Raw genomic sequence first — 26,112 nt, forward strand, 5'->3', positions numbered from 1 at the left:
TTAATGAGAATAAGAAGTTGTATGGCAGTTATTACAACATTAATTGATCTGATTGCTGCTAAAAGCTCACTGCATATTTTCCAGGCAAACTTGAAGGCAGAGGCTTTCTCTTTTGATTGTGGGATAATGTGTTTAGGAAAAATATCTTCCATTTTTTCAAGCAAACTAGATAGACTCTTAATTCTAAAAATAAAGGGCAAATTTACACTGCAAGATTCAGATTCTTAGTCATTTATTGGATAAATATTGGTGCTACCCCGAGCCAGGCACTTCTAGTTCCCTGGAGGACTATCAGAGGCATCCTCCTGCACTGTGCACATTTCCAAATGTATATAACCTCCAGGTGGATGGAAAAAGGTGACTCAAGAATGACTGAGAATTGTAATTTTTACTTAACATGTTTTTAAAAATTAGCCATTGGACTGCTACAAGCATTCCATGTGTGAATTTTGTAGGATGCTGGGTAAATACCTTCAGTTCCTTTCTTCTCAAAAGCTGCTTCTCAGATTGGGGCACAGCTACCTCAGGGCAGCCGCTGCTTGCTCAGAGTGAGCATGCCCTGCTGGGAGGCAGGACTCCCCCTGACTCAAGGCCCTGTGCAGCGTACTCAGCCCTTTCCAAATGTAAAGCAGCCACAGCAGATAAGATGAGCTATGGACCCACTTCCAGGTCCTCTTCTGCAGCAGCCATCTTCTGAGCTTGGGGGTCGAAGTTTTTCTTTCTCTCCCTGAGTGAACCTATTCCCTCTGCCTTTATACTTGTAGCAGAGGAGAGAACTGGCCTGGGAATGCCCACAGATCATCCTGCAAGCAAAAGATTCAAGTTTCTTCAAAAATCTTAGTCCACAGGCATGGCACACTCTTCTTGATAACAGCGCTGGCTCGTGCAATTGTGTCTACTCTGGAATTTCAGTACAAGTTCAACCCTCGGTGAACTCCAGCTGCAGTGGTTTCTTACCTCATTTCATGGACCGAAGCGGCTTGTGTAAGATAAAAATCCATCATACAACTTAACATTATGCTCAGCCCATGGAGAGACCCATAATTTAGCATTATGTTTGTGAGAGCCCCACTGCGACCATTATAGTCAGAATAAATCTGCCTCTCTCCACACTTTCCACCTCTCTCCCTGCCAATGTATGTTAGGAGAATGGACCTCGGAGCAGCCAGCAGAAATAAACCTAACGCTTATAAGAAATCTTCTTTTTTCCCCTTAAAGAACAACAACAAAAGAGAACACTGACTTCACGTACTATTTTTCGCCTTTGCTGTGACTTAAAGCTCTACACAGTACCAAAAAAGAAAACCCTTAATATTTTTGGATCTCGCAAGGAGAGAAAGCCCTGTGCTACTCATCTTTCCTTCTCGCACACATTGGTGGTTTTTCTTTCTGTTGTTCATGATCACACGGTTTATAAATGTACTGAGTTATTGTCAGGAAGAACACATTTAAATTTTTAAAAAATGTATGTTTTTACAAATGGTCTGAAAATCACGTTTTATTTCTCCTCACTCCTAGACCTAGAGTCCAAGTTCAGCATAAGTTATAAGGTGTAGACTACAGTAAATTGATAGTTTTCAGAAAGAAGAAACAACATCCCTAAGATTAAGAATTGAAAATACATTATTGAAGATACATTAAAGTAATCAGCCAAGATCTTTTCCAACATTTTGAATAAGTTCTAGGAGGCAGAATTCTATTAGCGTAAAAGGAGTATATAGTTTTGAAAACTCGTAACTTCATCTTCATTTCTGAATTTTCTGAAACTGATGCATGATCGATGTACTGACATTCAAATTAAATTTAAAGCACATTAGTTAAAGCATGCCTGGTAACTCTAGTCAATATTTGTTGCCATGTAAGAAGTGATTTTAATTTATATTAATTAAGACTAAGCCAGTAAACTCCCTCTAATGCTACAGAAGAATATTGGGAGCGGTCATTTTCAATACCCAAATGTAAATTCAATTTTATATTCAGTGGAAAGATCACTGAGAAAGCAGAAAACTCTATAAACTAATTTAAACAGGATTTAGATTGCAGCATTATTAAAGCTATTCATGTAGAAAGAAATTAACACTGCTCATAAAAATCACATCAAAGATGCACTTCTAAAATTCCAAATACTTGCCATGAACATGCTCAGGCATAACTCTGACCAGGGGTGTAGTTCAGAATGTGCACATGTACTTTTTTCACACGAAGAACTGGGAAACCTGCTATATTATTGAGTGGATCTGTATCCCTTGCTTATTAAAAACTGTCCTTTTTTAAAAGCGAGGTTCTTACCACATTGCACCTTTGTAACCAGAAATGTCTGCCTGCTCTCTTCTCCCTGCTTGGCACTTCTCCTTCACCTGTCCGGATTCCTTTGCCCCGCTCCACTCTGCTAACCCCCACCCCACCTCTCCATGCTTCCGCACATGCTGTGCTCTTCCCCTACCGGTCTTCACACTTCCAGCTGTCCTTCTTCTCCCAAGAGTCAGCCCAAGGGCTCTTCATAAGGGAACTTTCTATGCAACTGTGCATTGAATGTGGTGCTTCTCTGCTATATTTCTACCAGCCTGGACATACCCTACTAACATATTCTGAACAGTAATTGCTGTTTACACCTTTGTCTCCAGCTTTGAGGTGCTAATATCAGTAAAACCTTCCCAAACACATTTCAATCTTTGGGTCACTTCCAGTTTTTCCCCTTATAGTTTGTATTTTACTATGCTCGATTTCTCATAGATTCATAGGCATTAGTTCTACAAAGCCACAAATTCAATGATTACAGTTTGGAAAACATCACAATAAAAATTTTAATATCATGTTAAGGGATATTTTCACAAATGTTTTCCTGGTAAGCAAGCTGGCTACTTTTATCTTTCAGGAATCTGAGGTCATTATCACTGGTGATGATAGTTAGGAGTGATATCGGATAATCTCACAGGAGAGCCTTTGGCAGGAAAGCACTAACCAGGACTTGGAAATGGGCAGAGACTACTGCAGATCCTTTTAACAGAATTCTGGGCATAAACTAAACCATATGATTGTATAGAGCTGTGAACCTTTACCTGTCTTTGATATATTCCTATTTTACAATGCTGTAGTAATAGAACATAAATTGTGGAAAACTGATAATGATGCAAGTAATTCCTCTCCTACAATGCAAATGCATTCTTGTTCAGAAGAACATAAAGTAGGGCTGGGGATTTAGCTCAGCGGCACAGCACCTGCCTGACAAGCGCAAGGTCGTGAGTTCGATTCCCGGTACCGGAAACCGCCCCCCACCAAAAAAAAAAAAAAAAAAGAAGAACATAAAGTAAATTCTCCTTTGGACCAATTTTAACATTTTATTGCTTCTTCATTAATTGAGTTAAATAAAATCATTAGCACATGCTCATTTTCTACTTATAAGACAGTCATGATTTCAATGTTATAGGTCCTTCAACAACTACTGGAAGACATGGTCCTCAAAGGCATTATCCATGCAATAGTCATATCTGAGACTTCAGGGCATGGCAGGGAGTGGTAAGTACCTGGTGAATTTTCAGCTGATGCATAGATACGAACATAAAATTTATATGTTGAGAATGATGGGGGAAGCAACCAAACTGCTAAGTTCTTTCTTCCTCTTTTGTGTGCTCAGGGAGATTTAGTCCCTGAGTTTAAGAATAGTTACTATGAACACAGAATTATGAACACAGAATGAGACTTAGGTGGATTACAGTACCTGTATTTATGGCTGGGTGTGTATAAGAACACCAGGAGGTCAGGTTCTGTGTTGGGATAGAAAGGTAGAAGAAAAGAAAAAAAAAAAGCAAGACTTTTTTTTAACACCTCCCCACTAAAGAAATAAGGGGAACATACCATGAAATGATGTGTCCATATAGATGTCACTGACTGTGGTTTTGATGATAGCTGAAAATTGCTCACACTGTACTGTCATGTAATGATCTAAGCAGACTGGAACCCTAAGCTGATCAAAGCGTTGCTGATGCACATCCAGAAAATGTCACTATGCACCCCTGACATAGTTTGAATGTCCTTCTTAAAACTTATGTTGAAATTTAATGGGCATTATAATAGTATTAAGAGGAGAGTCCCCTCCTGAAGAGATTAATGCCACTGTCACAGATGGCGGCTTCTTATATAAGAATCAGTTCGGTCCCATCCTCTTTCTGTCTCACATGCCCGCTTGTGCTGCCTTCTTTGCCACGGGGTAACATAGTGTGAGGGCCCTCACCAGATGCAGATGCCATGCTCTTCAACTTCCTAACTTCCAGGGGTATGAGCCAAATAAACTTTTATTAGTCAGTTATCTGGCCTTAAGTCTGCTTTATACCAGTAGACAGTGAACTAAGGCAGTCCCCAAACAAGTCTCCATTTTCTAGCTGCTCAATTAACCATACATCAATTAACCAAATCACAGCTACTATAAAATGCTACACAAATAGTTATTGCTCCCATTTATCCCCCAATCTCACTAATACTTAGCATATGTAAAAATGAGAAAACTAAGAGGGCAATCTGAAAATGTACTGCTCACACTTTTGGTTCAGGATCAAGCAAAATGTTTATAAATGAAATGTCCTATTGTCCCTCCTTGAGAGTTACTAACATCTAAGAAACTGATTCTCTAATAGGCTCCTGTGCTTTGTATTTCCCTGGCCTGAAGAAGGAGAGCTGGCTTTTAGCTAACTGAACACCTACTTGGCTCACAGCATAGCTGATTTTTACTTTTAAGGAACTATAAATATTGACAACTATCTCAGCACAATGCTGGGACCCCTTCTACTGTGCCTCCCCTTGGCAGTGGTGCTGCCCGTCTTGTATAGAAATCTGAGTCTAGTCCCCTAGAAATGACAAGTGTGATCCTGGAGGACTGGATTCTTTGTGACACATCAGGGAATCCTAAAGGCACTGCTTGCAGAGATTCATCAGAACTTTACCTGATGCAGAGATACTTTTCATTTCATCACATAAGGAAAGATTATGGGCAGTGTTCTGAAGGGAGAAAAGGTAGACAGAAACCTTTAAGTGCTCTTGCCCAGAGAAATCTCCAATGGGAATATCATGCTTTCTCACTGTCTAATCAATCTCTTCCTTGCACAGGCCAAACCCAGGGCTCCTCCTGGATGGTCTGTGTTAGACACACTGAAACTCATTATCTCCTCTGGCTGGTGCCCCTGTTTCCAATAAAGTGTAATTATGGTGTTATTGAGCTCCTTCTCACTTTCTCAAGGCCTCTCCATAAACTTTGGGTCTTGCGTAGTTACCTCCCAGTCAGTCTTCATTAAGTTGAATTGACTCTGAACAATGTCTATTGAATCAGCAGGGTGCCCACTAATTTTCTTTTTCAGAATTTGTATTAACATAACAGACACTGGGTGACTCTGTGCCTCAGACACTACACAATTACAACTCAGTGTTTCCCCTGCCTTTGGATGCCCAAGCAGTGGATGGGCTGACCCTGTTAGAGAAGATGTCCACTTGCTCACTGCAGCACTGCCCCCTGGGCTGGCTCTCTCTTGGGGGATAATGCCTTGTATTTGCCAATTTTATACAGTGGTAGATTATAATATGTGTGTGTGCGTGTGTGTGTGTGTGTGTGTATCTATTGTAAGTAGCTAGTACAAGGTGATTTGTTACTACTTCTATCACTCAAGAAACCTGAACTCTGTGAAGCACAGACTTATGTGCTATTTCTTTTCCTTCAGTGCCTAGCAAGTGCTGGGCATATGATACAGGGACCAACAAATAGTTCTTGAGTGGCTGGAATGATGGCTGAGCACACATCACTATATTTCCAGTCATGCCCAGTCTAGATAGCTGGACAAGACAGAAATAAATTAATTTACTGAACACCTACTGTGTGTAATTTTAGCCCTGGACAGGACCTGGAAAACCTTACAGATCATAATGAAGACTTGGCTTATACAGATCATGATGAATAAAGCTGATCTTCATAAAGAAAACTAAAAATAAATAAGCATGATGCAAAATAGGGGAAAATGCCTATAATACACCTAAGATAACAAGATTTCTCAAGGGACAAAAAAAAATCAAATCCAATTAGGTATTTTCAGATTGCATTTTCACTTCCTTTCTAACACAGGTTTCTGTTCCCCACATCCTGACTGCATTTTATACCCTCACATCAATGAATTCATCTTCTGGGAAACAGTTTCCTGGGCTCACCCTGTCTGGCTTTGCAGTGTTATAAGGAGCATGGAGTGGATTTCCTCTGTGAAGCAGCCAATTTCCTAAGCAATTAAATGCTGTTTATATTCCAAACTCTGTGCCTGCGTTGAAATTGTCAAGCTTGATATTACCTGACTCTTGCCTAAGATGTATCCTCAGCTAGTTCATTCTACTGTAACAGCCATCTATTAAAATTTCCAATCTGTTCTCTCCTCAAGGGATCACACAGTACTTGGCAAAGGTACAGCTTTCTGAATTCTGCAAATTATACTCATCTATATAAATATATATTTTTGAAATGGCAAGGCTTGCAAATTACTCTACCAAATTGACATCCCAATCTGCTCACCTCCAAAAGGAGAGGCAAATGCTGCACATCTCATACACGCATAGACACTTCTATGCCAGTTTCTTAAAAATAGCACAACGTAAATGTTGAGCTTTCATGAAATTCCTCCACAAGGTTACAGAACCAAGGTGCTAGTTTTTGTCACTTCTAGGGTGGACGTGACTAAATGGAGTGTAGCCCATAAAGAAAAACTGTTTCAACAAACATTCCTGGTTGAGAATGTTGCTCCTTATTTTGGACACTCCTTATGGTTTCACTGCTGAGTGAAGAAGGAAATGACGTCTGCATTTTCATTGTGTATGTTTTTTCTTTTTTGAAGGGACAGCATTGCCTGAGTATTTATGCACAACACGCCTTTCCAGAGCAGCAGAATGTGTACATCAAGCACCAGTAAGAAATGCTCTGTGGTTATAAAAGGGCATTCCAGTGGCAATTGAAGTTGATCAGGGCTTCCCAAGCTAGATGGAGTGAGGGCTGGAAGAAAGTTTTATTATAAAGCATAGAATTTTCCTGTTTTTAATATAGGTGTTGGGGTTCTTTTCACACATTTTCTCTAGTGAAAACATTCACTCCACTTAAGACATTGCCTACGCTACACCAGCTAGGCTCTAAAGTACTCTCAGGAACAGTTGCATGCCTCCTCTTATCAGAAATTCATAATGGCCTCTGCACTATTTATGCAATAAAACCCAAATATAGCAACAATCTTCCAGGCTCCATCATCTGGCCCAGACCGTTTTTCCAGCTTCACCTTGCTCTGTAAATGTACTGTCTGTGCCCAATTCCTCTCTGCTTCCCATGTGGCTGTATTCCTAAGCCTCCAGCGTCTGCATAGACTGGCATTATCATATTTTATCTTGGGAAAAATCTTGTTCATCTTGCCAAGTTCAGATTCTGCCTACTGTGTGAAGACTCTCCTGATGCTCCATTACACTTTTCACACCTGTCCTTGCACTTCCTCTACACACCTTGGTTGACAGTCCTGCCAGTAACAGAGGAAATGAAATATTTCTCTCTTGCTACTCATCTACAGGTATTCGAGTATCCTTTCCACTTCATTGCTGAAGACAGGTATCCTATTCCACATTTCTCCTCTATCATCCATGGCCCTGAGCACAGAGTCTGGTGTACCTAAGGAAGGCTTTAAGAGTCGTTGGCACTGAGAACTCCACAGGGATCTGAGAACGCTAGGAACCACCTAGTCCACAGTGGAATTGTTTCTCTGGCTCACTGAACACTGGATCACATGACAACGGCCTTTTTGGGTCTGTTGCTGTGCACTTCTGTCTCTTGTTCAGTGAGTTTTGTTAAGTGGCAGGACATACATATTCATGGAGAAGACCGGTAAGGGTGCTAGAAAAGGCCAGGCTATCTTAAGTGGGATAATGAAGTCCAGGTGGCTTCCATCTCGAAGTCACCATCACTTACATGAAAATGACAGGGAAAGGGACAAGAGAAACAGGGCTTTGGTGTTTGGACCCAGGCTTTCCTTCAACAGAGGTGGCTAAGGTAGAGGGAGAAAAGCTCGCACAATTGGCTTCTTACCTACCTTTCAGCTTTTCGGCCAGCAGGGCAGCTTCGTGCTCCGAGTAGTGCATGATGGCTGGCGGGGAGGGCGGTCGCAGCCGGTCCTCCTCCAGCTTGCGTCTGTGCCGCTCCTCACGGGCGCGCATCCTCTGCTTGCATTCCCACTCGTAGAAGTCATCTCTGGCCTGGGCAAAGTCTACATGAAGGCGACCCGAATCTTTTTTGTCAGTGCTGGATCCTAATCGCATCCGGTAACCTGCAAGCAGGGGAAAATCTGGTGTCATCACAATGTCATAATGGAGGTCTGCTTCAGTCCAGGCATTACCTCGTTAGGCAAATGCTCATTTATTTCTTTGGCCTTCGGACAGGATGCCTTTCTCACAGGAGGTGGGAAGCTCCTTCCCATCAAGCTTGAAAAGCAGTTGAATCAAGCTTTTCATAGTTTTGGGGCTAAACATAGCTCAGGGAGGTATCTCAGAGGGTTTCTGACCATGTCCAAGCCAGCATCACCAACAAAGAATGATCTTAAGGAGATTATCCTGACAACTCTTCTTCCTTCTGGTTCCCAGGAAGCTCAGAAACAAACGTGGCAAGTAGCACATGTTTTGTGCTCTGCCTTTTATGGCCTTGATTTCATATTTACAATTCACTATGACTCTACTACAAAAGTGCTCTTAGGTTCTATTTGGGAAAAGGCAGGGTATGGGTAAATGAAGAGCACCTATGATATTTAAAGGAACCTACAAAGTAATTCCAGAACATCTCACTCACAGCTCCTCAGTTTTCTCCCAGCAGCTGCAAATGCCAGAATTACTAAAGCAATGCTGTTTTATTTTCACTTATTCTCTGGGGCATGTAGAAGAATATTTTACCTTCAGTCAAGAGGCCTCACTGCTGTCTCCTCACAGCCCTGCAGCACCTCATCTGGCGATAGCACCACAAAACTATCCATGCCATCTTTGAAGGCCATAGGAGACCCATGCAAAAGCCCAGTGATAGGCAAAAAAAAAAAAAACAGGGCCTAGAAATCTTTGGAGGATTTATTGTGAGCTACCCAGCTTATGTAGAGCCTGAGCAGAAACCTGATCTGAGAAATCAACACAGGACTACAGCCAGCCAGCCAGCCTAACTTCAAATGAACCTCAGATGACTTTGAGGTTGCTCTTCAGTTTGGGGTACTCAGATTTTCAGAACATAAAGTCAGGTCTCAGCAGGAACATGGCTCCCAGGGGCTGCTAGAGCAGAGAGCAAAATAAGTACTTTTGCCATGTAGGGACTTTGCAAATGACATCCAACTGTAAAATGTTAGGCTGTGCTGTGCTGATGTTCAAGATCTCATGGTAGGTTTCAATGGAGTATCGTAGCATTTTGGGTTAAAACGCAGCTGAAAATCACTGTAGAGGTTGGCTTCTCCCCAGTAAGGCACTTCACACCTTTGAAAAGTTACAAATAAGATATAGATCTCACATCTGATGCCTGCAGGCCATTGAACCCTTCTGCCTCCGAGGTTTCAAGTGTTATCTAAAAATGAAAAGACATAATAATACTGATCAAAACGCAACAGCTGCTCATAGATGAGCAGAATTGATGCTAAAGCAAAACGTGTCTTGGTTGTGGGCCATGGAAAGCCAGCAAGTCAGCAGGCCATGGTGATACAGATCTAACAGCTGAGCAGACTGAGCAGGACAGCTGTCCCAACTGGCCAGGCAACTTTCCCTGCTCATATCAGAAATGTTTCTCATTCCACCCTCCCCTTCACCAAACAACATCATTAAGGCCTTAAAGAGACCTTGATGATGATGGGACTGAAATTAGTTTGGCCTTCAAATGTGAACATGCTCCTAAAATTAGATATGCTTTCCAGCTGGGCCTGGGCTCGCAGGAGCACACACGGAGGGCGGCGAGTTTCCTTCCTGCACCTCTGATGAGTCAGCCTGGTACCGTGCCCTAGCACTGAGGCTGTGGCCTAGCAGGGCATCCAGAAAGAGCTGGAGACTTCTATGTACCTAGGTGGGGAGGCTGCAGGTGAGGCCTGTGATGGGGCTTCCTCTTGCCGCAAAAGGGTGGACTGAGAAAAAGACATCAGGGACCTGCTGAAAGGAATAGGCCAGGCTCATGGCCCAGAAAGGGAAAAGCATAGGATCAAGGCAGAAGTAATGAGAACTCTCTCTTATACCTAAATTTGTGACTATTTAACTCTCAGTGTCTTACTCAGTTTCTTATTGGGTCTAAAAATTGTGTTGTATTAGTGTTCAAAAAGACTTTGAACTGGGTATGGTATATAATCCAAGAACTCTGGGAGGCTAAGGCAGGAGGATCCCAAGTTTGAGTCCAGCCTGGACAACTTGGTGAGAGTCTATCTCAAAACAAAAACAAAAAATATTAAAAAGGGATGGGGATGTAGCTCAGTGTGAAGGCTCTGGGTTCTAATCCTAATACTGGAACAAAAGGGTGTAACCTTTAAGCTGCTCTGTCTCTCTCACTGAGTCATATGGGACAGAGTAATAGCTTTTTTTTTTTGACAGACCTGTGATTAGAATCCAGGTTTCTGGGATAAGGTTTGCTGAGAAACAAGAATCAGTCCTTTGACATGCCCAGGCTACCTGTATTGATAAAACGACCATGTACTGAATGGTTCCTATGTACATACATGTACATATGTCATATACCTGCCAGGAACCAAGTATCCACTATGTGAGGTACCTTCCCTAACAGTCCCAGTTGGTGAACTGCACCTGTCTCTATCCCCTAGATGAAAGCATGGGGATGGGAGAGAGGTTGTCTGGGTTAGGGCATATGAAATGGAACTTTCCACATCCCTAGTGACCTCATAGCTGTGTGTGAATTGCAAAATGTCCTTATTCCAGGTCTGCCCTCCATCTCCACTATGGAATGCTTTCAGGCTTTGTTTTTGTTTTTGTTTTTGTAAGGTTTTACTGGAACAAGGGTTCCAAAGTACTCCAAGTCACTATCTGGTTCAGGATTGTTCCGAAGTATGAAGTCAACCTCCAGGCTTTTGCACAGAAAGTCATAGCAACAGAGACTGGCTGCAGAAACTAAGTAAAGCTTGCAAAATGTTCACATGGGTTTTTTTCACATTGTGTGTGCACCTTCCCCTATGAACTATGCCTCAGGAATATGGAGGTGGTATGTGAGGGTGACAGTGTGAAAAATGTCACTGTAAAGTGTGAGGGAAAGGCAATGAATTAAATCTAAAAAGTAGGCCCTTCTATAGCCACATTTCAATACCACCTCAATTATTTACAGAGTTGGCAAAGGTCTTGTTGACAGACTCCATACACGTGTTCCAACACCCACAGAGTGGAAGGCAGCATTAGGCCTAATTTCAACATCTGTAAAATTCTCCAATAAAAATTGGCACCAAAGTACAAGGCCAGTGGAGCAGGCTTAATAAACTACCAAATGGGCAGTGATATTGGTCCCTAACAAAGGGCCCATGAACTGTGTACTTTCCTGTGAGAAACTGTACTCAGAAAGTAAATCCACTTCTAAAAACTAAAATTATTCTGAGAGAGTACTTTAGTCCCCCAGAGGATTACATCCAATAATAATAATGGTCCTCAGTACTCATAATATTGCTTTTCATCTAATAAGCACTTGAGAGCATTAATTAGAAACTCAATGGAATTCCTCAAGACTGGATGGTGGGAAATCATTCCTGCAGCGAGGCACAGTTACAGCCTGAACAGAGAGCTTCTGGCAGCTAAGGAAAAAGACAGAATTCCTCCTTTTCCAGCCCCAAACTATGAGTACTTTATTGTGCATTACGGTAAAAGGAAATATGCTCATATTAACATCACAAAACATGACAAAATGCCTGGCAAACCCCTTATGTAATGCAAAGTACCAGAAAGGTAAATGGCTTTATCAACCATGAATTCCTCTGCAAAGCGAATGTGACAAAAATTCTTCTTGCTCTTTCGAATCGCTGTAATATCACCGCACTGCTCAAAGACTTCTTGAATAATTTCCTCAGTAGCATTTTCTGGTAATCCTCCGACAAACACAGTCTTACACCCAGGAGGTCGTTCTCTGGTGGAAGGAGGTGGAAGATCTAATAGCATAACAAAATAGAGAGTGTTGTCTTTTATTGATTGGTCCTCTCTTCCTGGGTCACCTGGCAAAAGCCCAGCTTGCAGTCACCTACTCAAGGTAGAATGACCATCCACTGTTGTACCAACTCAGATTTTCTCTGGGCTGTACTTTAGGTTTCTCTCCCTCCTCCTCCCAACCTTTCCTCTCTGCGTGCATTTCTACACTGAGAAGCCGTGCCGGTTCATGACCAAAGACAATGCACATGTTAGCATAATTCCATTTCTCTTTCATAATCAAAGGCCCAGGAGGTAGAAAACGTGATGAAATGACAACATGATGAAGGAGCTTGGCCTGTTGACTTAATCTTGTTGCCAGATAAAGGAGCAGTGAGGTGGGACACAGGAAGCACACCCTAAGAATGTGCACGCAATACCTACTTCGCTGTGAAACACCATGCATGAAAAAAACCACTTTGCTATTATTTGCATTTAAATGAGCAACCCATTAAATTTTGGGGAGGTTGCAAAAAAAGATAAAATTTACATGTCACAACATCTTACCTAGTGTATATGTAGATTATTAAAGCAATTGCTTGAAAGTCCACTTAAAGAAGGCAACATTAATTAATATGAATGAAAAGAAAAATCTTAGCTACTCAGACCCCAAAAATTAGTATCTAAGGCTAAATTAAAAATATTCTGGCCCATTCACTTCATCAAATGTATAGGTCCTTCAAGCAAATGCAATTTGGATTAGAAATTCTGAGACACAGTCTCCCTCCTGCCCCAAAATTGCTAACTGCAAAATTAATGCAAATTTTATCTAACAAACATATTTCAGTTTTTCTCCTACATTTGTGAAGATAGATGAAAGTGCTTATATATTTGACACTATGTTCTTCAGGAAATGCTAGACTTCACTGCATGCAAAAAAATTCTTAATGCTGGATATAAAAACCCAAATCCCTCATCCTGACCTCTTGGTGGCTACTCAGCTCCTCCACAGACACAACGACATACCTCTGTGCACTCTTCAAATAGAGAAACAAAAGCCCCATTCTGTGTATGTTTGAATTACATCCGAAAATTAATGCAATGCTATTTTAAGTAAAAGGGAAATAAGTTTAAAATGATGAACAAATGTTTCTCACAGGTGTTACTTACTTGGATTTTGAGGGAAAAGAGTACAGCTTTTACAGTGAATTATTTCTTTAACAACAGCCACTTCAGCTGGTGGTGCGGGTGGAACCAGCCCCAGGCCTGGTATCATTGGATTAATGGGAGTGATTCCGCTCATCATGTTGAGGCTTGGATCAAAACCCGGGACACAGATTGAGTCTGTAAAGCACATGGAAATAACGTTTCAGTTGGAAAATCTTAAATACATTTTTGTTATTTTCTATTTTTCAGGAGTTTCTCCTGACATAAGATACAGCACTACAGAAAGCTTTTCCAGAAAGGGGAGGCAAAGAGGAGATAAACCTGAAACTACATGAAAAGGAAATTATATTACTTAAAATATTAACACAGCAGAACAGAACACAGCATATTAAAGTGTATAACCATGCACCATGACGCACTGCTATTACTGTGAATACAATTTTGTTTTTTAAAGTCAGTGTATTGTTTACCCTGCCTTACGACCCAGAATGTGGGAAGAATATCATTTAATGTTGAAGTGCCCTGTGAATCTAATTGTCAGCCTGGTTTTTATCAAAAAAGTCTTCTTGTCCAAGTGACCCAGATTGTGGAAAGTTCAATTTATATGTGCATACTTTATAATGATTACTCAGGTCCTACCTGATCTATTGCTCCTGGTGTGGGAGACAAATTATGATTATAGTTACTATGGCTGATTAGATACATGCAGGCATAGTTAGCTATATATATTTCTGAATTCTATTGGATAATCATTCTTTTTTCCTATAGTTCAATCGATAGATAATTGGCCCGCCCTTTTGAAATCTTTATACCCTGTATTTAAAAACTAACTTTAAATGTGAAAAGGATAAAAACAATGGGTTTTCCATATAAAAACTGAATTGATTTTTAAGTGTGCTAATGAAGCAAGCAATTTCAAAGATGATGTACAGGGATTTTTTTGGTAAGACTTCTATTATCAAAAAAGACAAAAGATAACAAATTTTGGCAGGGATGTGGAGCAAAAGGAACCTTTGTATAGTGCCGGTGGGAATGTAAGTCAATGTTATGGAACACAGTAAAAACAGAACTATGACCCAGTGATGTTCCTACTTGGTATACAGCAAAAGGAAACGATGTCAATATGTCACGGAGACATTTGCTTTTCATGTTTACAGCAGTAGTAGTCAGAACAGCAAATCTGAGGAATCAAGCTGAATGTCCATCAACAGATGACTGACAAAGACACTGGGGCTTGTGTGGTGGCTGGAAGGCTGAAGCAGGAGAATCATGCTTGAGAACAGCCTGTGCAGCTGAGCAAAAACCTAAGAAATGAGGCCTGGGGATTGTGGCTCACTGTGGGGCCCGGGGTTCAGTTCCCTAGTGCCATGGGGGAAAAGGAACAAGAAAGAAACTGTGGTCTACATACATTTAATCAAATACTATTCAGTCATTTAAAAGAAAGAAATCCTTTATATGTGACAGTATGGCTAAACCTGCAGGAAGTATGTTAAGTAAAATAAGCCTGGCATAAAAGGACAAATATTGCCTGATCTTAAAGTTGAAAAAGTTGATTTCATACAAGTAGAGAGTGGAATGATGGCTACCAGAGGCTGCGTGCTGGACAAAATGAAATGGGGGGATGCTGGTCAAAGGATGCATAATTACATTTATGAGGAACAAGTTCAAGACATCTGTTATACAGCATGGTAATTATAGCTACTAATGGCAATTTTTTTTTGTACTAAAGAAAACCAGAGGCACTTTATCCTTCACCACTGAGCTACATCCTCAGCCTTCCTTTACCTCTTTCTTTCTTTCATTCTTTCTTTTTCAGTCAGATTTAATTGGCACATTTTGGTTATACATACTAATCACATTGATCACAGAGAATTTGTACCTGTACATGATATAACGTGATTCTTTTCCCATTCCCCTACCCTCACTTCAACCCCTCCTCCCCTCCCCATGTACCAAAATTTTGTTCCATTTTTTCTTTTCTCTTTTTTTTACTTTTCCCTTCTTTTTCCTCACCCCCTTCTTTGTTCCCCTCTGCATTTGAATATTTTCTTCCTATTTCACAATACCTCTTATATATTTTGGTCGTGATTTATAGTTTTGGCTTCTCACACCAGAGTATGGTCTCAAGGTGCATCCATTTACCTAAGACTGTCTCAAGCTTATCTTTCTTTACAGCAGAGTAGTACTGTATTGTATAAAAAAAAATCACATCTTCTTTATCCATTCACCAGTTGATGGGCATTTAGACTATTTCCAAGATTTGGCCATTACAAACTGTGCCACTATAAACATGGATGTGCATATATTCCTGCGGTATGATGCTTTTAATTCTTTTGGGGAGATACCCAGAAGGGGAATAGCTCGGTAAATTGAGACCTCTAGTGCTAGTTGTTTGAGGACTTTCCATACTGATTGCATCAGTCTATACTCCTACCAACAGTGGAGAAGGGTTCCTTTTTTCCCACAGCCCCACCAACATTTGTTATTGGTTGATTTCTTGATAATAACCATTCTTTTTGGGGTGAGATAGAATCTCAGCATTGTTTTAATTTGCATCTCTCAAATGACCAGTGATGTTGCGCATTTTTTCATATATTTATTTGCTGTTTGTACTTCACCTGAAAAGTATATATTCATTTCAAATGCCCAGTTTTGGATTGGGTCTTTAAAATTTAGGGGATCTGATTTTTTTGAGTTCTTTAACTCAAAAGGTTCTCCATAGTAATCGTTTGTCTGTGGAACAGCTGGCAAACATTTTTTCCCACACTATCAGTTCCCTTCACTCTGTTGGTGGTTTCTCTTGCTGTGCAAAAGCTTTTTAATAAGATGAGATCACAGTTGTTCATTCTTTGTGATAGTTCCTGTGCGATTGGGGTTTTGTTCATAAAGTCTTTGCCTAAACCAATATCTTCAAGAGGTCTATCTATTCTGTCTTTCAGCAGATTTAGTGTTTCTGTTAATATTTAGATCTGTAATCCATTTTGACTTTAGTTTAGTGTATGGTGAAAGCTATGGGTCCAATTTCAATCTTCAGCCTGTGCGAAGCCAGTTTTTCCAGCACCATTTATTAGAGTCTATCTTTCTTCCAGTGAATGTGTCTGGCACCTTTGTCAAAGATAAGGTGGCTAAGTATGTCTGGAGTTGTTTCTGCATCTTTTAATCTGTTCCATTGATCTTCAGGTCTGTTTTTCTGCCCACACCATGCTATTTTTATCACAGTGGCTTTGTAGTGTAGTTTCAAGTCAGGGATTGTGATACAACCTGCCTTGCCTTTGTTGCCAGAACTGCTTTGCTATTCTAGGCCTCTTCTGGTTCCAATTTAACTTTAGGATTGTTTTCTCTAATTCTCTGAGATATGCTGTTGGAATTTTTTGTTTTGTTTTGTTTTGTTTTGTTTCCGGTACTGGGAATTGAACTCACGACCCTGCGCTTGCCAGGCAGGTGTTATGCTGTTAAGCTAAATCCCCAGCCCCTGCTGTTGGAATTTTGATCAGAGTTCCTTTAAATCTGTACAACTTTGGAAGTATGGCAATTTTCCCTACGTTGGTTCTTCCTACCCAATAGCAAGGGATATCTTTCCATTTTCTAATATCTTCTTCAATCTGCTTTGTCAGAGTACTGTAGCTTTCAATGTACATGTCTTTTACTTTCTTCACTAGATTGATTCCTGGGTATTTCATTTTTTTTGATGCTATTGGAAAAGGTCTTGTTTCCCTAATTTCTCTCTCAGTGAGTTTGTTATTCACGTAGAGAAAGGCTATTGATGTTTGAATGTTGAAGTATCCAGGTACACTACTGAATTTGCACATTAAATTTAGAAGTCTTTTGATGGAGTTTTTGGGGTTTTCTATGTAGAGTATCATGTTATCCATGGAAAAGGGTAATTTAACTTCTTCCTTACCAATGTTTATTCCTTTTATTTCTTTCACTTATCTAATTGTTCTGACTAAAGTATCCAGAACTACATTGAATAGGAGTAGTGGCGGTGGGCATTTTTGCCTTATTCCTGATTTTTGAGTAAAAGCTTTCAGTTTTTGTCCATTTAGTATGATGTTGGCTGTTGGTTTGTCATAGATGGCTTTTATCACATTGAGATAGACCATCTATTAGAATTTTCTGTAGAGTTTTTATCACGAATGGGTGCTTGTCAAAAGCTTTTCCTGCATCACCTCCAGCTTTTAAAAACATTTTTTTTTTTTTTTTTTTTTTTAAATTTTGAGACAAGGTCTTGCTAAGTCACTAAGTTTCTCATGCTAGGCTCAAACTTGTGATCTTCCTACTTCAACCTTACAGAGTGCTGGGATTACAGGTATTTGAAATATGCAGAGTGGATGCTAAGAATTCCCAGCACAAAATAAATATGTGAGGCAATGCCTTTGCTAATCAGCTAGATCTAACCATTCTACAATGTCTGTCTATACTTTAAAACATCTTATTTTACATGACAAATACATGCAATTTTATCCATCAATTTAAAAAAAGTAAGTTCTTTCTAACAGTGTGGGCTGTTAGAATACTGGACTGAGTTTGTAGCTCCAAGGAGATCTCTCTCCTGAGAGTCTATATGTTTGCAGAAAACAGTGTTCTCTCTGGTAATGCGATGATGGACTGAGGTGCACAGATGGCAGGGATGAACCTTTCTTCTTGCTTCTCACTGTCCTATCTTGTGCTCTGTTCTCATCTCCAATCACTCCCATTCTTCCTTCCCACTTCCCTTTCCTTTTGGATCTCCCTCTCCAGCCCCTGCCCCTGTCCTCCACATGCTCACTCTGTGTTTACCTGTGCTGAAAGGTTGGATGAGCTCAGAGGCAGACATAATGATGACTATAACCTTTGTTTGCTAGGAAATTCTAGAATGATACGGGAGGGCTTGGAAAAATTCTCTTTTCTGGGAAAAGATTGGTATTATTTCTACAGTTACATTAAAAATGCCCATACTTCTGCTGGGTTGAACAAAATAAACAGTGTGATCCTGATCTATAACCTAGAGATTGTCCTTTTGCTGGAAACTCCATTTAATTTGATAGCGTGATAGCATGACTTCAGTACAATATTTTTACTTTGTATGTATACTTGTAGTTTTTTTTTAAATAACCCTATCTATAAATGCCAAATAGGTATTTCCTTTCAAAATAGCTACCTACATTCTAGGCACTTCATCTATAATTATACTTTTTAGTTACTTCCTGTAGGACATGCACTGTTTGACTGGATTCTCCTTTCAAGAACTAGTGTTCCTGAACTCCAGATAGCTATGCAACAGTGCTCAAAATGTATTAACATACAAAAGATATGAAGGGTTAGAAGTGATAAGGACAAGATTTAAAGTCTGGTTATTTATCTAATTCTTATAATACTTCACTGATATCATTCCCATCCTACAGATGATGACACTGATGCTTAAAGCGGTTAAGTAATATATCAGACATCATAAAGCAAGCAGATGTCAGAGTCCGAACTAGGACCAGCTCTTTAGTTCCATATTGAAGCATGTATTAGACACTAACTATTTCACTGTTTCTGCTTACAATGGTCTGACTAGTCACTTACATGCCACTATTACTTAAAATATTTAACCTTAAAAATAAAAATTTTTTCCTACTGATCCAGATGCTCAATCTAAAAAAGTTCCAGAATAGAATGGTTTTCAACATTGTGAGCATTGAAATAACACACTGGTTTCCAAGATGACCATATTAGAAACAGAAATATCAGCAATGGGGAGACTGGCTTGTGCCTTTTGTTTCATCTCCTTCTGTGCTCTGGGTTCACTTCTTTCTGTTCTGGCCTGGCCCTCACTACTGTTTGCCAACACAGAATGATTTAAGACAGAAACCACTCCAGACTGCAAACCCTGAAATGCGAGCCCTGCAAATTGTAATAAGCAGATGTTTTGCACAAATGAGATGGACAGCTCAGTGAGTATATATTCTCTTTCAGTCTCAACAGACTTCTGTTTTCTTTCTGAGGACCAAATAAATAAATAAATATTCAGAAATGGTGACAAAAGACATTACCCCTGAGCAAAATGTTTTAATATACAGCAGGAGTTGCTTTGCTTTTTCAGAGGCATCAATACAAAGAGACTATGAGGTTTAATGAAATCTGCATAGTGAGTGCAGTAGCTTGAAAGGAATTAGCACTTAAATTATGTTGGACTTCAAAGGGTCTGAGATTTAGCATTTGAGCAGAGGAAGTAGAGAAGAATTAGACTTCTTTTTTTCAAATAAGAAACCATTACTTTTTAACAATATATGAGCAGATGGAAATTGTTTTCTCAAACAGCGCAAAAGCATATTATATACTAAGTCATTAAAGCCCATACACAAATGTTGGAAATCTGAGAAAGACACATACAGACAGGAAGACAAAGGTGAAGGCAACCCAAACTCTTAAGGGTCAGTTGCTGGTCTTGTGTGGAGAAGCTGCCCCTGTGAACTTCAGAGATAATGAATTACAGTCTATTCTGGGAAAAGAGGAGAATGGCATAAATTGCAACATGAACGGACCCAGTTAAGTACACAGTAGAACTTTCTTTTAGAAACTATACTTATATAAGAAAAAGGGATACTTACTTCATACTGTGGTTCTGTCTACCTCCTCTCTGTATTGCTAGCTCAGAGCGGAAGGCCAGAACTTAACAATGTTTCTTTTTGGTTGCGTATTCTCAAATGGAAAAAACAAAAACTACAACAAAAGTCCAGCTCACTGATTTACAGTCCAGTGCTTTAAAAGTTCTGGATTCTCAGTGTGGTTTGAGAGCTTTGTGTTTAGAATTTTAGAGGAATGGTGGAGCAATTATTTTATTAACTATCTCATTCACTCAGTATTTCTTGAGTACTTATGATTGATTTCACTCATACATTCATTCATTTGGCATTTCTTGGGCATTTACTACTACCAGGGTCTGTAGTCAGAGCAACTGTATCAATTCTTCACTTGGAAAATCATAGGGTTTGAAGTAAAAAGAAAGGATAGGCCTCTGCCCCACCAGAGGGGTCAAATATGAATATATGATCTGAAGCTCAGACAACCTTCCAGGAAGAGAACTACCCACCAAGAGTCACATAGGCTTGAGGAACCCAAATGACCTCCCATGGCTCCGTCATGGTGTGCATATGCCCACAGGGTGCTGACAAGTGGTCTCAAGGTGCTGATTGGCTACAAGGTCTTGCAGATCACAAGGGACCTTGCCATCAACTTGCTTCTTACTAGGATAGCAGCCCCTAACGGGCAGAGGTGTGATCTACTACCCACACTCTGTGCAGTCTGTGCCACCTGTCAGCCTTTCTTTTCCCCGTGTTATCCCTGGGCAATGGCTTGGATCTTTTCTGCTGTTTCTAGTAGACCCTTCTATACAGAGTCTCATATTCAAGTTGAGAACTGGATTCCATGAAAAAGAAAGGCAGTAGAGGCCTCTTGCCTGGCAAGGCAGACATGACTAGGTTAGGTGTGAATGGGGAAGCTGGGCTGGGGCTGGGGCTGACAAACTGTCAGTGTCAAGAAAAAATCTAGCCTGGAACACAGAACGCTATGTTCCAAGAGGATAATAAAAGGGAAGGTAATCAGAGTACATGATGGGAGCACTGCAGGTCTGGTCTAGGGCTAAGGGTGTCCTGCAGAAGAAGCTAAGCATACAGATCATTAGCAGCAGATAAAACACTGTCCAGTCCACACCAGGGCACTCTGCTGCAGGTCACAGGTCTGTCCTACTCAGGTTCAGGCTTCTGACTCAATCTGGAGGAAACGGGGTTTGGCAACAATATCACAGGGTTACAGGTTAGGAGACGGAACCCTGTCTAGCAGGTTTCCCATGCTGGGCCTCAGCTGGAGGTGCTAGCCAGGATTCACACACCAGAGGCTGAGATTTGTGGGAGGCGGCAGACAACCCAGTTATCAGACATGGGGCTCCAGCCTTGGAATTGAAGCCTGTTGGGATGCTGAGCCCCAGGAGCAAGGGCTCCAGGGCTCCAGGGCCCCTATCCTGCTGTGGCCAGAGGGGCCCATACTCCAGGGAGAGGCCAAGAAGGGGCCAGGTCTCAGGACATGTGCTGGAGGGCTTCCCCTTTCTCCAGGGTGGTCACTAACTTCACACATGACCTGTTCTCACCCTGCAGAAAAGGTCCATGATGCAAGGGCATTCTGTTTCCTGACAGTTTAGGATGAGAGACTTAGAGCAGCCTCCAACAGCAACTGACCGCTGCCCCACTTCCCTCACGTCAGTAAGTACGAGGACTATTTATTATTATTTTTCATCCCATTGTTTCCTTTTCTCAAACAGTCTCTTAAAACCATTTTGTGAACTGCTAAGGAAAGTAGTTTTTAAAAAGATGCACTTGAAGTCAAAGGATCAGAGCACAGGTGGGTGACATAATATGAACTGGTTAGTTAACCTCTCTGGGCTTTGGTGCAAGTGTGAATACCAGACATGCTACTGCCACCAAACAGGAGCGTCTGCAACCACTTGGTGAAGGTGTATCGAAGTGTCATGAGCTCACATCTGCAGTCAGACAAACCGGAGACTGAGTCCTGGGCTGCCAAGCATTGGCTGTGTGACTTTAGGAATGTAACCTTTCTAAACTCATTCACATTATCTTTAAAATGAACCAAATATTTATCATTTAGTGTTCTTGTGAGGAATAAATAAAATTTGAAAAGAACAGTGGTTAGTGTCTAGCAAACGGTATCCAGTAAATGGCAGCAATTATGTAAAACATTAACAAACATAATACATACTATATAACCTTATAGAAAGGTAAATATTACCGTTGAATAGACATAGAAGATCATAGTAATGATAATGAAATGCTTCATTTGACACATATTTGACTGCCTACTGGGTGTCGGAGATTTTGCTAGGCACTTTGCAAGCAAGATGTTGCTTATGTGAGTCCTTTCTTCATGAACTGGGCAATCCATGACTAAAAACAACTTAATAGAAAATGATAACATATGAGATCTGCTGTAAGATATTAAAATAAGAATGCTATGGAAACACAGAGAAGAGGGACATTAAAACCAGCCTGGAAGAAAGGGTATTTTAAGGGTTGAATTGTGTCCCCCCATAAAAGATGTTAAAGTCCTAAGTCCAGTACCAGTGAATATGACCTTATTTGGAAATAGGGTCTTTGCAGATGTAATCAAGTTAAGGTGAAGCCATACTAGATTAGAGAGGGCCCTATCTAATATGACTCTGTCCTTATAAGGACAGAAGAGACACACACAGACAGGGAGGCAGGGAAAATGCCACTAGGACAGAGGTGGTGACTAGATATGCAAGTTCAGCATAACCAAGGAGAGCCTCAGACTCCAGAAGCTAAAAGAAAGCAAGAGATTGTGCTGCAGGAAGAAGTTGGCTCTGCAGTCACCAGTTTCAGACCTTTGGCCTCCAGGACTGCGTGAGAATACATTCCTGTGCTTTTAAGCTACCCAGCTTGTTATGGCGGCCTAGGAAACCAATTCAGGAGGACAGCATCAGGGAAGGGATCCCGGAGGGGGCAAAAGCTAACCTGCTTCTTTGAAAGGATGATTTCTGTATACGTGTGGGCCTGTTAAGAGGGTTATCCCCAAAATAGGTGTCAGAATCATGAATACAATGATATTTCTAAATGTTCTCAGAAATATTCAAACCCAATCCCTTGGAGGCAGAATTGCTCTTAGATTTTCTCAGTGTGAAAAAATAAACCCTGAAATTTGCTACATATTTGTTGAGAACAAATCAACTGCACATATTATTTGTTAACATAACAGTATACTTTATAAGATAAGTGAGTGCCTACAAGCAGGATCTTCAAGAAAGCGAAATTGAAAATGTGTTTATGAGCTTTCCAAAGAGATCCAAAGAGTATGGTTCCATTTAAATCCAAGCTGAGCATCCAGAGTGCACTCCTATCGCCTGCCATGCTCACTTTATAAACACAGCCCTCACTCCATCAATAAAGGCCCCTGTCTCCTTGACTGGGGTACAACACTGGCAGCGAGGAGAAATGCAGCTGGCAACAGCTATTTTAAGAACTGCTCACTTGGGTGGGGAGATTTGTGTCTGTGTTTGAAAATATGACATGACACAAAGTGAAGACCATTTCAAAACTTCTGACCAAAACTGGTACTGGGAAGAAGAGACTGCTCAAAGAAGGCTGCCGGATCTTTCCAGGAACATATGCAAGGAGCCTGAATTCAGCAAACCAAGTGTTTTGAGCGCACAGGAGGTAATAGGGCCATGAAAGGCTCTGTTAATTCACTAGTGCAGGGTCAGGTGACTGAAACGTGGAGCTTGAGCCAGCTGCGTCATGCTTCCTGGGCCTGCTGGAACACACCCCTCAGACACAGCGGGCAGCGGCTCAGAAGCCACGCCCGCATGTGCACAGGTGTGGGGGTCTCTTTGAAGAGATGAACACTGGACCTAAGTATAGGGCATGAACTCTCAAAGCTGAAACAGATGTGAGTCTTATTTGTCCTGTGCTAGGGATTTAGAGATAAGAAAACCAAATTGATACCTGAGAGCATAAAGCAACTTTCCAAAACTTACCTAGGTAGTCAAGGGTGGGACTGGAATGAGAGTGGAGGGCTTTCTGCTGCTTCCTGTGCATTTGAGTTCTTCAGCATTTCTCTGGCCCACCAGCCTTTTGGAAGGTGCTAGTGGTGTGCATTCATTCTCTCCATGAACAGCCCCTTCCATTTCTGAATGGAGTTTCTCAATAAGACATGCATCCTCACACTTTGGTTCAGGACCTGGTAACCTGGAGTGAAATCCACTGTCCTTGTTCTGTGCTCCTGGGCTACTGAGACAGGTCTCACTTTCTTTCCCATCGTTCATATTCATGAAGAAAGCCTACAGAACGCCCACATCCTCTCTTGTCCAGCCTCAGCACCCCAGTTCCCTCCATCCTGCCACAGGTGACTGTCCTTCTGTCCAGGACACCTTTCAGAACTCCAGGTTTATCCCTGCACAGAGCCCAGGAAGAAGGTGGCCAAGCCCTTAGCAGGGTCTTTCCCTTTCCTAATTCTGAGCTTCCCCCACCCACAGCTTGGCACAGGACTATTAAAAAGTGACACTCCTATTTGATGCCTGTGGGGCCTGCATGGAAGGCTTCGCCATGTCTTCCAATCATGTGACGCCCTGGGCAGTCCCGGCACAGATTCAACACAAGCTAAGTGACCTCGTTCAACCAAAACACACCTGTCTTGCCTCTCTGCTGGAGGCTGCCCTTATACATCTCAGCAGGGGCATTTTGACACTAGATAAAGAATTTTGTATTTTCCGTCTAATTTTCCAAATCTGCCTTCTTAGGTTCTCCTCTGGTCTGTAATTTTCCCTCTGTTACCCTTAATCTCTATTGTCCAGTGGCTGGACAAATCTCTCTTAAAGTTCCTTCCCCTTCTCATTCATCAACAAACTTCTCCTTGCTGGTCAGATTTGGCTACAGAGGCAGGAAGATTGGCTCATGCTTGGGAGCGGGACGATGAGCTGTTTTTCCCACATACACACGGAAGGCCTAGGGTCTGGAACCATCCTCATCCACTCCTTATCCCTGGCCATGTAGTTACTCCTTTGCTCCCACCAAGATATTTTCTACTCTCCTCTTGGAAACTTTACCCCACGTGCCCTCCACAGCCTCTGCCCCCTCTGATTAGTGTACTCACTCACAGAAGCACCTTCTTAGTCAGATCCACTTGGTTTCCTTCCTCGCAGAATATATTTCTTCTGCACCCTTTGTAGATGATTTCTAGTTTGAAGGCACCGCAAGTCTCAGGGATGACGCGGTTACCCAGCGCTCCTTGAGGCAGTGTCTTGGGTGCGCTCAGTTGTCAATCAGCCTGCTGGAGCGCTCTCCTTGTTTCTGTGCCTTGTCTGTTGAGTCCATGGCAAACTGTGCCCAAGATCCGGGCAACTCTCCTACTCCATCCCGGCTAAACACCTGTGAGCAGGCTGCATACCTTCAGGCCTGGCTTATTTCCTTTAAGGTCACCACCCTTTGTCTCAGTCGTAGTTTAAAATCTCTGTAGGTAACCACAGCCCATCACTTGCTAGACATGCAGATCCACTTTGAAAGGACTCCTACATCATATAGTTTGTTCCTATTGCTGATTTCAGTTATTAGCTCTCATCTGAGGTACTGCAAAGGCCTCTTTTTGTCCCCCAAGACACAGATTCTGTATCTTCTTGCCCGTCCCACCTTTCTTTCCTCCCTCTCCCGGCCCCCCCTCCTTCACTCCCTCCCCTGTACCCTTCTCACACCCCTGACCTGGGAGCAACCAGCAATGCCCATGGGAAACCCACAAGAATAGACCCTAATTGGGGCCTCTAAATTACTGCTTTCAGACTTCTTTTAACATCCCCATTTCATTATCTCATGATTAATTTTCTCTCCCTATGATGTTATGTGACTTTGTACAGCAGGACAGTTACATAATGATGAGGGAAAAGGGCTGCAGAGCTCTGTGCTCTGTGCAAACTGACAAGCTCTTGGTGCTAGAGCTGACAGCAGAAACAAAAAACTGGTGAATATTTTTTTTGGTGGGTGCTAGGGATCGAACCTAGAGCCTTGTGCATGCACGGCAAGAACTCTACCACTGAGCCACATTTGCACCCCAAAACTGCTGAATCTTGAGATATATCTTTGAATATTCAGTCTAGCACTTAAGATGTACTTTCTAATTTTTGTACATCTATTTATAATTGATCTGTCTTTCCAAGGAGTCAGGACACTTCACATACACTGAAAGACTAATGCCTGCCTACACAGTCCTTTCTGGTGTTCAAGGCCTTCTTGCTTTAGGCAGCTCTTCCCTTTTTGAAATTAGGCTAATAGCCTGTGACTTCACAGTGAC

The 26,112-nt window shown here is 41.5% G+C and overlaps 1 protein-coding gene across 9 annotated transcripts in view; it reads right to left on the reverse strand.

Moving 5' to 3' along the window:
* The window catches only part of Enox1 (ecto-NOX disulfide-thiol exchanger 1), a 552,470-nt gene that overhangs the window by 148,396 nt on the left and 377,962 nt on the right, over positions 1-26,112 (reverse strand). For all 9 annotated transcript variants that reach the window (XM_013506967.1, XM_013506965.1, XM_013506964.1 and 6 more), the window contains 3 exons: positions 13,285-13,458; positions 11,934-12,140; positions 8,088-8,321 (listed from right to left, as the gene is read on the reverse strand). In XM_013506967.1, coding sequence (XP_013362421.1) covers positions 8,088-8,321; positions 11,934-12,140; positions 13,285-13,458 — 615 coding nt within the window. The remainder of the gene's footprint in view (positions 1-8,087; positions 8,322-11,933; positions 12,141-13,284; positions 13,459-26,112) is intronic.

The sequence above is a fragment of the Chinchilla lanigera genome, unplaced genomic scaffold (assembly GCF_000276665.1).
Source record: "Chinchilla lanigera isolate Chin_1 unplaced genomic scaffold, ChiLan1.0 scaffold00117, whole genome shotgun sequence".
NCBI lineage: Eukaryota > Metazoa > Chordata > Mammalia > Rodentia > Chinchillidae > Chinchilla > Chinchilla lanigera.